The following is a 16,175-nucleotide window of genomic DNA, read 5'->3' as shown; positions in this document are numbered from 1 at the left end:
ATAAACATGCTAGTAGGTAATTTTGATTAATTGTATTTTGAATAATACACAATATTGACATTAAAGTGTCTATCATCACTGAATTAGAAATTCTACAAGCATAATAAGGCAGGGTGACTTTATTAACTTGACAACAATGGCTGAGAGACCTTGTGATTTAAAGATTTTTATTGCTGTTGTTAGTGCCATTGAGTTGATTATGATTCACAGAGACCCTAGGCATAATAGTGAAACACTGCTTTAAATTGGGGATACCATTAAGTAATTCTGAGCATATTTCTACATTTATAGTAAGGAAAAAGTGGTTGAAATATTGGTGTTAGTGGGCAAAAAATACTGGTGACTGTGATGCATAAGGAACACTATTTTTAATTAAAAAGTGGAGTGGAAAGATTATTAAATTGAAACTCAATGTGTTTGATCAAATGAGTTTCAACTTAAAGACAGTTAACTAACATACATGTATGACTGAGTGCCTAAATACTAGCTAAACAACTATGGAATTACTTGAATCAACTGAAGAATACATTAAACCACATGTGCAAGATCAGTAATCAGTGTATCAGTCAAACATGCCAGAGTTCAGGATCCAATAAAATTCAGGCCAGTATGAGTACTACAGTCCATGTAGCAGCAGTAGAGATATTAATATTTTGAGCAAAGAGCTTTATGTACATTAACTGATTCTCACAGCAAATTAATTCTCACATTTACACATGAGAAAACTGAGGTTCAGAGAAGCCAAAGAACTTCATCTTAAATTGTGCAGACAACAAATGGTGTAGGATTAAATGGTCCCCAAATTTATACTCTTAAACACCATGCTGACATGGGGTAAAAACAGGGCCCACACTGAAAATAATGATCTCAAATGGAATCCAGAGAGGGAGAATTTTGAGACTAGCTACTTATGGAAAAAAGGATGATAGAATATTTTGGCTATCAATTAAAGTCTGAAGGCTTTGGCCATGTTTATCCTACCATTTATTGTAACTCTAAGAACTTAAAAAATACAATTAAGGATGGTTGCGTTGGTATGGTTGAATGCAAGGAACCATAACAGCTAGAATACATTATTTTATTATGTACATTGTAACTGATATTTCAAATTTTGATTTTTTTAGTTGATAACATATTTAGATGATTCAAAAGTTAAAAAAAATTAATTATGGAATGAGTCTTTTTTCCATTTCTAGCACCATTTCCCCAACATTATTTTGTTGGCTTTGACATAATCCTCTAATTTGAAAAATATCCTTCCCAAACCTCTGCATGTAAGCTAATATGAATTTGCTTCCTTTTACATGTGTGTAAAAGGGATAGATCATTTATCATTCTGCACAATGATCTTGGAGATAGTTTCATATCAATAAATACAGAGTTTATTTTTAAAACTATAGTTTCATAATATTTCACTATATAGATGTACCATACTCTAAGCAATTCCTATGCTTGGTGACTAGTGACTACACATTGGTCTGCTAACTTCAAGGCCAGCAGTTCGAAACCGCAAGCTACTTGGGGAAGAGTCAAGAGTTACAGCCTGAGACTTACAGGGACCGTTCTATCCTGTCCTATAGGTTTGCTAGGAGTCTGAACCGACTCGATGGCTGTGAGTTTGGTTTTAGATTTGTGGTTCGGTGGATTGTTTCCAAGTTTTCATTGCTATTACAAGCTATGCTGCTCTTAATAGCCTCACACATGCTTCATTTTATACCTGTGCACAAATATCCTGGATTTCCAAAAGCTTATTTCTGGTCATAAGGAACAATAATTTGTAAGATTGGTAGATGATGCCAAAGTACCTTCCATAGGGATTTTGTCAATTTGCATTAACTCTCCATGCATGAGACTGCCTGCTGTTTCTTAACCAAGCTTGTTAATTAAAATTTTGGATTTTTGCCAATCTGATGAATAAAAATTGTATCCATGTAATTTTCACTTGCATTTCTCTTATAAGTGAGGTTAAGTGTCTTTTTGTTTAAGAGTCATTGCATTTTCTCTTCGTGCCTTATCTTTTCATTTCTTTATTCAACTGGGTTGTTGGTCTTTGGCTTACTGATTTGTAGAAAGAAAGTGGTTCTATATTAGTTTCTTTCTAATTAGTTCTTTGTAATGAACTGCAAATAATTTTTACTCGTTTTGTCATTTATTTTTGTATTGTACTTTTCTGATTTCACTATATTGTTGTAGGCAGTCTTTTTAATGGCTTCAGACTTGAATTCATACCTAGAATATCTTATTCCAAGATTATTAGGGATATTTCCCTGTTTCCTTTGTCACATTATGGTTTTTTTATGTAATTTTAATTATTTAATTCACTTAGACTTTATCCTGGCATATGGTATTCTATTTCAACACCTCTTATTAAATCCATTATCACTGATTCGGTCACATAGTAAGTTCATGAATGCATGTGTCTCCATTTTGGTGTATTCTATATGGTTTTATTTATTCATGTATAAACGCCATACTGTTTAAATTATTGAGTTTTTAATTATGTTTTTATAGCTGATAGGCCCACTCTCTCCTTATTACTCTGTTTGTTAACTTTTTCTTGCTTATCTAGTCTATGTTCCTTTTTTTCTATGAACTGTAGTACTGGTGTATCTAATTTTTAACGCTGTTTTTTAATGATATGTATTTCAAATAATATTAGAACTGTCTGACAACATTTGAGATTCTATTTTCCTAAGAAAGAAAATGAAAGTGGTATGCCCTTCTAGTTGGCTACGTCTTCTTTGCATGGCTGACAGGAGAAGGGTCCTTAGCTGGGTGAAACCACGCATGGACTCAGCCTGCAGTGGGTCCTCTCTGGTCATAGCTGAGGGGTGCGAACAGCTGTTATCAGACAGAGCATTGGAAAGTCTAGTATGGTTGATATGGTTTGATTAAAAGGTAATATCTTATCATTTGGTCTCCCTTCAACTCGTTTTAAAGTTGTTTCAGTTTTAAGAAACAGTGAAAGGGAAATGAACGTGGATTAAACCTCTAGTGAATTCTCTTGGACCATAGATTAAGAAGTGAATAGCCTTGTTTCTTTCCCCACAGAGTATATTGGAAAATGGATGCAGTTAGAATAAGATTTAACACCTTATCATCTGATTTCCTGTTTGATCCATTTTAATTTGTTCTAGTGGATAATATATTCTACTTTCTTTTTGATTGAGGTTTTTATCTGTTTTACTTTGTTCTTGTTGCTAGCTTTTTGTTTGCTTTCTTTCTTTCTTCTTCTTATTTTTAAAAAACGTTTTTCTTTATAGGAAATCCAGGATAGGTAAATCCATAGAGTAACTGGATTAATGGTTCCTTGGGGATATGGCAGGAGAAGTTGGGAAGAAATGGGGAGTTAATAACAATGAGTACAAGAATGAAGAAAATGTTGTAAAACTGATTGTGATTGTAAAATTCTTCTTGAAGTGATTATAATATTGACTTGTATTTTATGCTAATTATATGCTAATAATACTGTTAAAACAAAACATCAAGCCAGTTGTCCTCAAGTTGGTTCCAATTCATAGTGACCCTATTAGAATATAACTAACTACCCCTTAAGATTGCTAAGGCTGCAAATCTTTAAGGAAGCAGACTGCAATGTTTTTCTCCCATGGAGTAGTTGGTGTGCTTACCTACTGATCTTTTAGTTAGTTAATGAATGCTTAAGCATGGCACCACCAGGACTTCTTCAGTTTTCTTCATTTGGCTTTGCATATTTCCTGTTAGATTTAATACAAAATATTTGCTTTTTTGTTGATATGTTTGTTTTTTAGGGGGTCTTCTAATGCCTGTTACCTGATCCCATTGACACCTCATGATCACACAGGCTGGTGTGCTTCTTCCATGTGGGCTTTGTTTCCCTGCTAGATGGCTGTTTGTTTAACTTCAGCCTTTAAGAATCCAGACGCTATATCTTTTAATAGCCAGGTACCATCAGCTTTCTTCACCACATTTGCTTATGCACCCATTTTGTCTTCAGCAATCTTGTTGCAAAGGTATCATACAATGCCACCTTATTAGAACAAACCGTTCTTCTAATGACCTCAGATTTAAGTAGAGGCCCAAGGTCCATCTGCTTCCTTGTTGTATTTGCATGTATACATACATAGATACATACATCTTAACATATTTATATATTCACATATCTATATTTATACCTATATATATATATAATTTTTACTTCCTTGTTTTTCCTCTATTTCTTTTTTCTTTACTCCTACTCAACTACCATGTTTTCTCTCCATTTGCCTCTCAATAATTCCTCTCAGATGCATCATGAGTGATCAAATACCACCAGGGACACTAAACCCTCCTTGACGTTGATTTTGGATCCTTTGCTATTCCCCTGTCCTTGATGTTTTTGACTCCACACTCTATTAATTTTTAATAAAAAATATGTTTAGAGTCCTCTTTTTAGGGGTTGGTTAACTTTATTTTCATAGGATTCTATCTAATTCAGAGATATACACACATCCATTACCACCAAGATGAACAAAATATTATTCTTTAATTTCATCTCTTTCTCTGATAAATTCTTGTTCCCGCTTTTGAAATTTATGTATTAGCATTTCCCTTTAGCCTTTGAATAGGCTGGTGGCTCATGTATTGTTTTATTTACTTTTTAAAGAAAAATATTTCTGGATTTGTTGATTAGGCTATAATTTCCTCTGTTCTAATTCATTAATTTCTACTCATATGTTTTATAATTTTTATAAGTACCTTTGGTTTATTTTGCAGCTCTCATTCTAATTATCCCATAGCTTTATCAGCATTTTCATCAATTCTGATATGTAGTACTTAATTATTGCTGTTTTTAGGAATTTTATAATTTGAGTTCATAATTTCTTTTTGACCTAAGAATTGTTTAAGAATGATTTTCAGAAGATCACATGTAAAGATCTTCTTGTTTTGTATATTTTAAAAGTGTATTTTATTGTAACATGATCAGAGAATATTGTTTATTCTAGTTCTACTTTTTAAAACTATTGAAGTTTTCTTTGTGGCTTACAATACAATGGATGCTCTAGGAACAGTTGAAAGCAACATATGTTCTTTAATTTTAAGATAGAGCTTGATATCAATTAGTCAGTTTTATTTTTTAACTTTGCTATTTAAAGTTTTTGTGACCCTAAAGATTTTTTTCTACTTTCTGTTATATATAGCAAGTGAATTAGAATATCTGATGGCTAGTATAGTCCATGCATTTCCAAGTTGTCTTATAACTTCTGCTTTACATATGCTGCTGGTATATTACGTGGTATGCAATCATAACTTTGCATATCTTTATTGAGATACACTCCATTACCTTTTAAGGCCCTGTTCTTTGCTTGTTGTTAGTTACCATCCAGGCAATATCACATAAGGACTGTTTTGTGTTTTCAGAATAAAATAGGTCTTTAGGATTTTCAAGGCAGTGACCTGTTGGAAGCAGATCACCAGGTCTCACTATTAAAGTGCCTCTGGGTAGGTTTGAACTGCCTACCTTTTGGTTAGTATTCTAGGTCTTAACCATGTGTGCCATCCAGAAAATTCGTTCTTTTAAGTTCAACCTTCTCATTAATTAGGATTGTGACTTCTGATTTATTTTCTTTACATTTGCTTAATGTTCCTATGGAGTTCTGGTGGCTCAGTGATTAAGCACCTGGCTGCCAATGGAAGGGGATGGCTTTTTGAACCCATCCAGTGACTCTGTGGGAGAAGGATCTGGTAATCTGACCATCCCCATAAATGATTACAGCCTACAATACCCTAGGGGGGAATTCTCTCTGCTGCCTGGGGTCAGTATGAGTTAAACTCAATTGCACCCAATAGCAACAATATATTTATGCTTATTTTAATATTTTTCTAAACCACTTTATAGGAGGTATGTTTTGAAATATATCACAGAATTATGATTTAACTGTTTAAATGATTGGGAAATTATTTTTCTTAACATTTGAGGTAACCTTGTTTTCCTACACCGATAGAACATGTAAATTTCCTCTTAGTTTTGCCTTATTACTTTTTAATCATTTGAAGAAGTTAAGTGCTTAAATTTTTAATGTACTTTTGATATTTAGAGGAGCCCTAGTGGAATTAAGACTTCTATTTTGGGCTGCAAATCACAAGGCCTGGAGTTAAACACCACCAACTGCTCTGGGAGAGAAAAATGAGGCTTTCTATTCCCATAAATAGTTGCAGCCTTGGGAATCCACAGAGGCAGTTCTATCCCGTCCGATGGGGTCTCTATCATTCGGAATTGACTCAACAGTAAAGCGTGAGTGTGATACTTACTGTCAAATTTTAATTCTAAATATATTAATGAAGTTTTCCTAATAAGTTTGATAAACAATATGAAAAAATGGAAATTTGAATGTATAGTGTGTATGTTATTAACTTGTGAATTAGTAGGACTTATGATGCAGCAGTTATCAATCACTGAAATTATTGGTACTTTATTTTCTCTTCAGTGAAACATACCTTTACATTTAAAGCTGAAAAATCACTGGAAATTAGAAAAGAAATAAAACTGCATAGCATTTAGATTTGGGGTATGAATGCTAAGAATTGTGTTCAGATTGTTCACAATGTCTCTGCACTGACCCTCAGGAGCATGTCTACTCTGCCCTACAGGTTTATTATCAGTCAGACTTGACCACACATATTTTAGGCATGTGATGTGGAGAGTCCAGTTTCCATCAGAGGCTCTCATGCTTGGTAAAGAGGGTCAGTGCAAACAAGGACAGCCCCTGAACAAGAGGAACAGACACAGGGGTGGCGACAGTGGGCTCGAGTATAATAAGTGTTCGGATGGTGTTGGACCCAGCACTGTTTCCTTCTGTTGTGTACACGGTCATTGTGAGCTGGCACTGACTCTGTGGCATGCAACAACAGCCTGTGGCAAGTCCTGGTTTGCCAGCTAGACCTAGATTATGTTCTCAAGGAGGATACGATCCTTGCTCATTGTGGCCAAACATGCTGTGAAGAAGAGACATGAAAACAAAACAAAACAACAACCTCATGAAGACGCTATAGGGAAGGCTAGAACTGCCTAAGTTTCTAAGCTTGTAAATATTGATAGGAGCAGAGAGCTTCATCTTTCTCCCAGAGTGGCTGATGGGCTTGAACTGCTGACCCTTCAATTAACAGACTAAGGGGTAACTAATTATGCCAAGACATACAGCAAAGATCATTGAGATGAAGTCTGAAAGATACAAGAAAAAATGGAAAAGGCAAAACAGGTATCAAATATATAACCCAAGTAGAGAGGACTCCGTAGGTACCCAGGAGTTTGTCTTACTCGAGGAACTAGGGAAAAAAGCAGTGGTCAAACTATAGAATAGGGAACCCAAGCGGAAAGCGAGTTTTGAGAATGATGAGGGCAACGAATGTGTAAATGTGCTTTACACAATTGATGTCTGTGTGCATGGTGTTAAGAGTTGTATGAGCCCCAGTAAAATGATTAAAAAATATACATAGAATAGACAGATAATAGACACCATAACAAGGATTTTGCAGCTCTGTCCATATAAGCTGTAAGGTTCAATACAAAATAAAACTGGGGAGCCCCTTTAAAAAACTGCTAAGAATTTCAAGCAGGTAACTGAAGAATATTAAGATTATGAAATCAAGGTCAGGTCCTTGTCACTACCATAACTAAGTCCATGACGTCAGTCATGGCTAAAGAAAGAGAGAGATGACTGGGTTGAAACTTACAAAAGATAAACTCTTCTAATTGTCTGAAGACAAATGGGAATTATTTTCTGGGTTTCCAATTCTTACTACCATTTTCTTCATAAATCATGTGCCAAGATGCATTGGTATCTGTTATTGATCATCTTAAATTCGTAGTAGAAGGCAGTGCAATGGTGACAGCTGGGACTTTTGCTTAGGAGAACGCTGTATCCAATACACCCTTGCATAATTTTATTTTGTGATGATGTAATGATGTAAGCTCAAATTTTGAACTGACAAGACAGTGCTTGAAATAAATATTGTGCTCTTTCTTAGAATAATTTTATATTCTCTGCCAAAGTGCTAATAATTCTGAAGTATGTATGAGGAAATAATTAAAAGACACAAGAAGGAACAACTTCCTGCTTATCCCTATTTAGTACAATGACTTACATCTTCGGCTTGGACAAAGAGCTTCATTGTTTCAAGATAATAGGCTGTATTTTGCAGGCAGCCTTTACCTAGAAATATTGAACATAAAGTCTTTTTTCTATCTTCCCTGCTAAAAAAGGTTGAATATTTTACAATGCGTTAAGAACTAGGCAAGCCATAAAAATGAAATATTAACTGGAGGTTGGGTAATAATAATCCAAGTTTTTTGTATATACATATATATTTTAAAGAATTTTCAGAGAAATAAACTATCAGCAAAATTTAAAACGGAACAGTGGCCCACTGCTTAATTTGTTGAAATGCCGAGCAGCAATCTGAGGGCCATTCAGCAGAGAACAGGAGCAGATCCAGCAGTCAGCAGCTCCTTTTAAAAGTCGGGTCTCCAGAATTCTATTAATTATTAGCCTCACATTAAAGATATTTTGATCACCATTAGTTTTTAGGTATATACCATAATACATAAGAAGGTGCTTTCCTTATCTAATATTCTTTATGGTTGGGATGTATATAGAAGGCACCGCACATAGATACAAGGTGGGGGAGGAGTGCTGTACAAACTCATGGTTGGAGCATTTGTGAGTACAGAGCAACGGATCATGCAGAGGTGTGTATTTGATTTCAAGTTACTTTTCATCTAAAGGAAAAAGAAAATCAGACACAAAGGTAAAGATGTAGCCTAAAAATAATTATGATATACAAACTGATCTGGCTGTTTATAGAGTTAAACAACTAAGGAGTAACTAGGTTCTCAGATGGGACTGGGGATAATATTGGCTGCTCAGCCCAATCTTTAAAGATATAGATTCAAGAGGTAAGCGTGGACAAAATTAAATTTAGGAATTACCTAAATAAGACCACCAAAAAAAGAGAACAAAGTACAAATCAACAACAACAAAACTGGGAGCACAAGTCAGGGATGTGGTTTGGCACATATTTGCAAATTGTAGATTATCTAAATCCATTATCAGTTCCCAGCAGGTTACTGCTTGCAATGTAATTCTATTACAAATACTTAAAATTGATTTAGCATTTTAAAATTAGCCTCCCAATCTAGGAGAAATGATAGAGGAGAACACTAGAATTAAGACATATTTGGCAGCGAATAGGAGGGATAATTGTGCGGGACTGCTTTAGGAACCTGATAATTAAGGAAAGACTTGGGAAGGAGAGGGAGTAATTGTTGCACTTGGAAAGATAAGAGAAAGATGGCTAGACAATTCACAATCATTAATATAATATAATATTTATTTATTTATTTCAAAACATGGGGTAAGCTGTAAGACTTACCTGTAGAGGAAAATAGGACACACTATTCCATTTGAAGGCACAATGAATTCAAATAGATAACTTGTATAATATCGTGCCATTTTCAGAACTGGATAAAAAAAAATCTGTGATCTATTTAAACTGGAGAACCTATCCTGGAGGATTAAGGAGCTTGGGAAAGGTAGAAAACAGTCTTAACCTCTTATTTTCTTCCAAAATATAGATTTTACTTTAAAAAAATATTATGGTTGCTATTTTCTTTAAAAGAGTTCTGTTGAAGCAATTCCACAGAGTGATAATGAAGATGTTACTTGCCTATATTGACAAGCGAAGACACTTCCGTGGGTTGCTGCACCGGTTCATCGAGGAAAAAACTAAGCACACAGTCACTCTGAAACACAAAACACAATAACTCACAACGTGTTTACTTACTGTTCTATTTACTATTATATGAGAGCATTGCCCACATGGAGAGATTATTATTTGTTTGAGGATGAATAGAGAAAATTTATCAGCAAGTTTGTTTAAGCACAGGATACAATTTCATCTTTAGTTAAAATTGTTAATGAAGATGGAGGACTAATTGCATTTCTTCTAGATCTCAGGTCTGCTTTCCTATGAGAGTTCATCATAAATGTTTCCATTCTTTAATTTGATAAGTTTGCATGAATCAAATATATCCCTGCTAGATAAATTGTACTCTTAGACAAGGCTATCAATCGGGTGTGAATGTCTATTTATTAGTCTATTTATTAGTGAATAGCCATTTCTGATCAAGGTCCAATTCTTGTAATACTAATCTAGTATTAACTATAACCAATGCAGTGAGAAATGTTCCCGACAGAAAGAGAGAAAATCTAAAGGTAATCCTTTTCTTTAGGAATTAATTCAGTAAAGGAAAAACAAACAAACAAATTCACTGCTATCAATTTGGCTTGGACCACATAGTGACCACATAAGACCTAGTGGAAATGATCCTGTGGTTTTCTGAGACTGGAAATCTTTGGGGTTGTAGAAAGCCTCATCTTTCTCCCTCCAAGTGGCTGGTGGATTTGAACTGCATACCTCGGCAGTTAGAAGCCTAATTTGTAACCCAGTATGCCACCCCTTTCAGTGCAGAAAGAAAATTATATTAAATGCTTTATCAGAAATTCTAGTTATGTGTAATTTTAGTTGAGAAGTGAGTGTGCTCATCTTTTGGAATGGGCTTACCCAAATTGACCTTTAACCTGAGTTCCAAATGAATGGTCTAATGGGTTAATCTGAGAGTAATTTTTCCTTAGTGATGTTGGTACAGCTTTTGTTCAAAGCCATTATGTAATCAATGCAGCTGTCCCAATGACTCCGAATATTATTAACTGAACAGCACCACTGAATAATTGATCATTTTTGTGATTATTATGGGCTTAATTCATAATAGATGTCAACAGTGCTTGAAAGCTCCTTCCAAGTCAACATTCTATCTTACTCTTTTTAATGGCTCCTTCAAACATTCCCCAGGACCCTGAAACTTTCAACTCTGGCTCCCTCTTTGCCAATGACTTTCCATCTTACACAGAGACAGTAAAAGGCAGGTGGGAATTCCTAAACTTCCTGTCCTAAATTCTACAGACTCACAGCAACGTTTCTCTTTTCTTTCGGTTACAATGGAGAAGTGTTTCCCCACCCCACTCCCAATCCAATGCTAATCCCTTTATCTGTGTCCTGATGATTTCCCTTCCTTTTCAGAAAACTGTAGACTATTCCAATCAGGACTCTACCTCCTTTGCTCTCTTTGTAGACATCCATTTCTTATATGCACAAAACATAATCATCTCCACTTTGAAAATGGAGACTGCTGTTGTTGGTTGTGGTGAACTGGTTTCCACAGATGGTGACTTCATATGTCAGAGGGGAATTCTCCAGAGGGATTTGGGGCTGTGACATTTCAGAAAGAGATCACATGGTTTGTCTTTGGAGACCTCTGGGTGTGAGGGGTGGAGGGGTTCGAACTGAAAACCTCTCCTCTGGTAGTTGAATGTGTTTAACCATTTGCATCATGTAGGCACTAAAGTACAAGCAAAATGAAATATATCTATATATATCCACAAAAGCAAAGAAGCCTTTCTTGAACAAAAACATTAAAATGTGCAAGTGTTGTTTCTCACTATATCCTCCATCTAGATTTATACATTTCCAACTATCTACAACAGGTAAAACCCCACCTGGTCCTGCACCACCCTCACACTGGTCCTCATGTGTGAGCCCCTTGTTGCAGCCACTGCGTCCGTCCGTCGTGTTAGGGGCTTTCCTCTCTTTTGCTGCCCTTCTCCTTTACCAAACACGATGTCCTTCTCCCGGGATTGGCTTCTCCTGACCACACGTCCAAAGTGCATGAATGACACCTTTTCACTAGCGCCCCTTCCGAATCCTGTGTTATCTTTCTTCTCATGGACACAACTAAACATACTCCACTTTATTTCCCCAACCCCAATTGCACATATCTACTACATTCAAACTTATGTTATCAATCATTCTCTGAAAATACTCTTCTCATAAACCCTGTCACACACTTCTCTTTGATTCTCAATCTCTTTCTCTCGTCCTTATATAATCACTGGATCCACAGTTTAAAGCTATTGTTTGTTTCTATGATACCAACCTCTCCCAGTATTTATTCCATTCAATCCCTTCACTCTTAATTTCTCCCTAATTCTCCTGTCCCTCTAGTTTCTAGTATCCCTTATTTCAAAACCGTCTTCTCTTACCATTCTGGAATGGTCAATTTTGATGGGAAGGAGGTTATATTATCGCTTCCTGTAGCTTCTGTGATAAACCACAACTCTAAACTTCAGCCTACATCAAATTACATATTTATTGTCTTACCTGACTCTCCTAAAGACGATTCAAACCCAACAGTACAATACTAAATTCACTTTATTTTCCTTCACTTACTGCTTCTCCGCTTCCCAGGTTCACAATAGTCAGTATCTTTTTGGACTGTCCATTCTTTCTGAGGGTCCAAACTGTTGTAAGCTTGGCCCTATGGTTTGCTCTATTGTGCAGTAGGTCACTATGGGTCAGAGACGGCACCTAGCAAAACAGCATCCTTTCTTGCCCACAAACAAAATTAATTGATAAATCCTCTAAATTTCTATTCTCAATTCCTCACTTGACCATTTCTTTTCTTTGAAGTATACTGAAACGTCCCTACCTGATCTTTCAAAATGAAAACCTAATCTTTTCCGCATAAAACCTGTTGGTAACTCCACATTGCTCTTAAAAAAAGACCACTTGCTTAACCAGGCTGGACCTGGATCTTGATCATTTCCTTAGTTTCATTTCTTACCATTTCCCTTCTAACACTTTATGCTTCACTACGCTCTTATTTTAACTTCTTCAATTATTTGAGCCTCTCGCACATCCGAGATTTCCCCACAAGCTCTGTCCTTCCTGTTTTCACCTTGCTGAAGATTGATCATGAGAGCTTTTCTCTGCTGCCTCTCATCTACCCAGGGGCTGTTTTACTCACTCAGGCCCAAATACAGCATTTCTACTCGATCAAGGCTAGTTCACAGAAACAAACCAAGGTTTGTCATCACATACTTGTTCACTTTCTCATGCAAGTATTTTTTATCTATGCAACATTTTAAGCATTAGTGTAAATTAATCAGTTATAAATTGTTGTTGCTACATTTCATTCCTTGTGAGTTTGCTTAAGAGACTCTCAAGAAACCTGAGCAAAGCATCGCAGGCGATACACTTCATGCACAGCCGCCAGTCAGTCCTCCATCACTAGAGGTGGCTATGATGTGAGGCAGTTTTTCATTGAAACTTCCAGACTAAGATGCAGTAGGGAAACAGATTTGGAAATGTACTTCTCAAACTCAGTCACTGAAAACACTATGAGCTGCAATGGCCTCATCTGCTATACTGATTATAGAAATGGTGTAGGACCGTGCTTAATGGGGTCACCATGAGTTGGGGGCCTACTCAATGGCAACTAACCACAAGAACCCTTAAGAAATGATCCACCTTCAGCGTGCTGACTAAGTAACATTTGTTCCTTGTTTTAAAGTCAAACACGACAGTGCAGAATTTGTGGAAGAAAAATTGACCTTCTTTATCCTTTTGACAATTGTCAATTATCTTTCTCAGACAACATTTTGACCTCACCATTCAATGATTATTAAACTTCAATAGTAGACAGAATATTTTCCCAATTAGTGTCTGAAATGCCACCAGTACCTAATAACCCCCTTGTGTTTATACTGGAAGTCTGCATCTATACATCTGGGCATGGGTGACATACTAAATACGATTCCTTATTGTAACAAGATTGCTTGCATTCTTGAGGAGAAAAATAATCCATTTCAGCAGAGGAAGAAATCAATTAGTGAAGGAGAAAATATAAACAAAGTAATATTTCTGTATTACTAAATATTCTATTTAGATTTTTTTTCAGACTTTACTTGTGTGGGTGCATCTCATATCATTTTTTCACATATTATACTTTTGGGTAGTTTGGAGAATTATGGAAATGTCAGTCCTACAATTATTTTCATTAATAACCTGTGTCAGTGTCTCCACTGGTTTGTGTCACCTCCAAGCAGTGTGACTGCATTTAGTCGTCAGGTTGTGTGCTGTAGATCTCTGCTGCTGTTACATGCCGTCGAATCGGGTGTGACTTGGAGTGACTCTCCTTATGACAGAACAAAATACCACCTGATCCTGCGTCATCCTCACACTTGTTCTTATGTTTCAGCCCATGTTGCAAGTGACTGAGTATGTGAGACAAAAATCTTGCCATCCTCACCTCTAAAGAGCATTCTGGTTATATTTCTTCCAAAATAGACATGTTGGTTCTTTTGGCAGTTCATGGTATTTTCAATATTCTTTGCTAACTCCATAATTCAAATGCATTGATTCTCCTTCAGTCTTTCTTAGTCAGAGTACAACGTTCACATGCATATGAAGAAATTAGAAATACCATGGTCAGAGTCATGTACATATACAGGACATGAAATGAATTTTGAACATTATATCTATTGACTACATCTATCTCTACCCCTTATTGTAGCATGTGTCTACTCATCCTGGGGTCATTGGCCCTAATTTATTGAAGATTCTTATTGTCACTCTCTCTAATAGGGTTCCTATTTTAATTCATATTCATTTTAATATTTTCACAAATGAACTTTACCAATCTACACTCTGTTCATGAACTCAGTGTATCATGCCCTACACACTACTCAGTTACTCGTTATAGTTCCACGTTCTGATCTTCACAAGACGATGACTGTGCTCCGTTTCATCTGTCTCCACTCCCCAAAGCCAAACAACTCCAGCCAAAGTCAAGTTCTTTCCACTGGTCTCCCGTCCTTTCGTGGTTTTGCATTCTTCTTTGGCCAATTTGGATGGCATGTTTCGTATTTATCACAATTCTCTTGCATATGCTCTCATTTCCTTGAGATCTTTACCTTAATTGTACTCACAAGGCCCAAATCCCAATGCTGGTTATTTTCTGTCAACTATGAATCTGGAACTGTGTTGTTGACCGTGGCTGGAAAAGAGCACTAACCCACATTGACTGGGCTCACAGGGATCTCATGTACACTATCCTCTAGTTGGTTCCAAGAAACTTCTGGCACTTACATACATGTTTTTCATCCATTTACTTTGCACAGGTTCTTTTATACCTATCCTTACTCTCAAAACTCCAACAATCTTCCTCCTTTTCATTATGTTCATGCCTAGCCTTGTGTTTGATTGAAAAAAGTAGAAGTAGAAATAGAAAAGTACTTCCATAAGCTTCCACTAACTCATCTCTCATCACACCATGCCTCTGCCCTTCACTGTGTTACACAGTTGATGGACTTTGGGGCACTGACTCTCATAGCTGCTTCTCAATTTAAGGTTTTCACACTGATCTCTCGCTAAGCTCTCATTTCTCCCTTGCCACATCAATTTTTGCTTTTCAAATGGATCTTCCTATTAGCCTACAAGTGTTCTCTGATTTACGTCAATAAATGAAATTCTTGCCCCACATCCTTTTGTATTTAATTTCCTGCTCATCTTTAGAACAAAGCTCCCACAAAGGTTATTTTTTGCTCTTTATCTCAAATTCCTTCTTTATATTCTCTCTTAAACCCACTCCAATTGACTTTATTCCCCTCCATACTTCCTTATATTTCAAATTTATCAAAATCTTCCTATATTTTCTCCATCAGTGTTATTTGATATTTAGCCAACACAAGCTTTAGGCTCATGTTGTTGCCAGTTACTGTCCGGCGAGTTCTGACTTGTGTTGGTTCAATGTGTTCAGTGTGGAACCGCTCCATAGACTTTGAAAAGCTGTGACTTTCAGAAACAAATTGCTAGACCTGTCATCTGAGACTGGCATTCATCATGGTTGATCAATGATGAATATGAGATAGCTGTAGCATTTCTCTTATGTAAACATAATTCTTGTTACCAGTTGCTATTGGGTTGTACACTATCTATTTGGTGAATGAATGAGTGAAAATGATTTTTCCTAGGAGACTGTGGTTATTAACCTTTGATATCAGTGGTCCAGATGTATGCATTAGCTACATAACATTATCTATGAGGTTATTTTTTTTTATTCTTCTACTAGACAAGAACATTAACAAAATTACTAAGTTGGTTTTCAAATGTGCTCTTTATTGGCTATTTTAAATTTAAAACATATTACTAAGATGGGATTTAAAATACTTAGTAATATGTTTTAAATTTAAAATAGCCAATAAAGAGCACATTTGAAAACCAACTTAGTAATTTTAAACTAAAACCTGTAGTTTTAAACT

General features: G+C 35.9%; 1 protein-coding gene across 3 annotated transcripts in view; it reads right to left on the bottom strand.

The window, feature by feature from the left end:
- Nucleotides 1-16,175, bottom strand: part of PIK3C2G (phosphatidylinositol-4-phosphate 3-kinase catalytic subunit type 2 gamma) — a 471,530-nt gene that overhangs the window by 51,242 nt on the left and 404,113 nt on the right. For all 3 annotated transcript variants that reach the window (XM_045288491.1, XM_045288490.1, XM_045288492.1), the window contains one exon: nucleotides 9,685-9,760. In XM_045288491.1, the coding sequence (XP_045144426.1) occupies nucleotides 9,685-9,760 (76 nt within the window). The remainder of the gene's footprint in view (nucleotides 1-9,684; nucleotides 9,761-16,175) is intronic.

Source organism: Echinops telfairi, unplaced genomic scaffold, assembly GCF_000313985.2.
Source record: "Echinops telfairi isolate 266 unplaced genomic scaffold, ASM31398v2 ScPeMD7_21;HRSCAF=78, whole genome shotgun sequence".
Taxonomy (NCBI): domain Eukaryota; kingdom Metazoa; phylum Chordata; class Mammalia; order Afrosoricida; family Tenrecidae; genus Echinops; species Echinops telfairi.
Note: the sequence above shows the minus strand (reverse complement) of the source record. Positions and strands in the feature narration are given on the sequence as shown.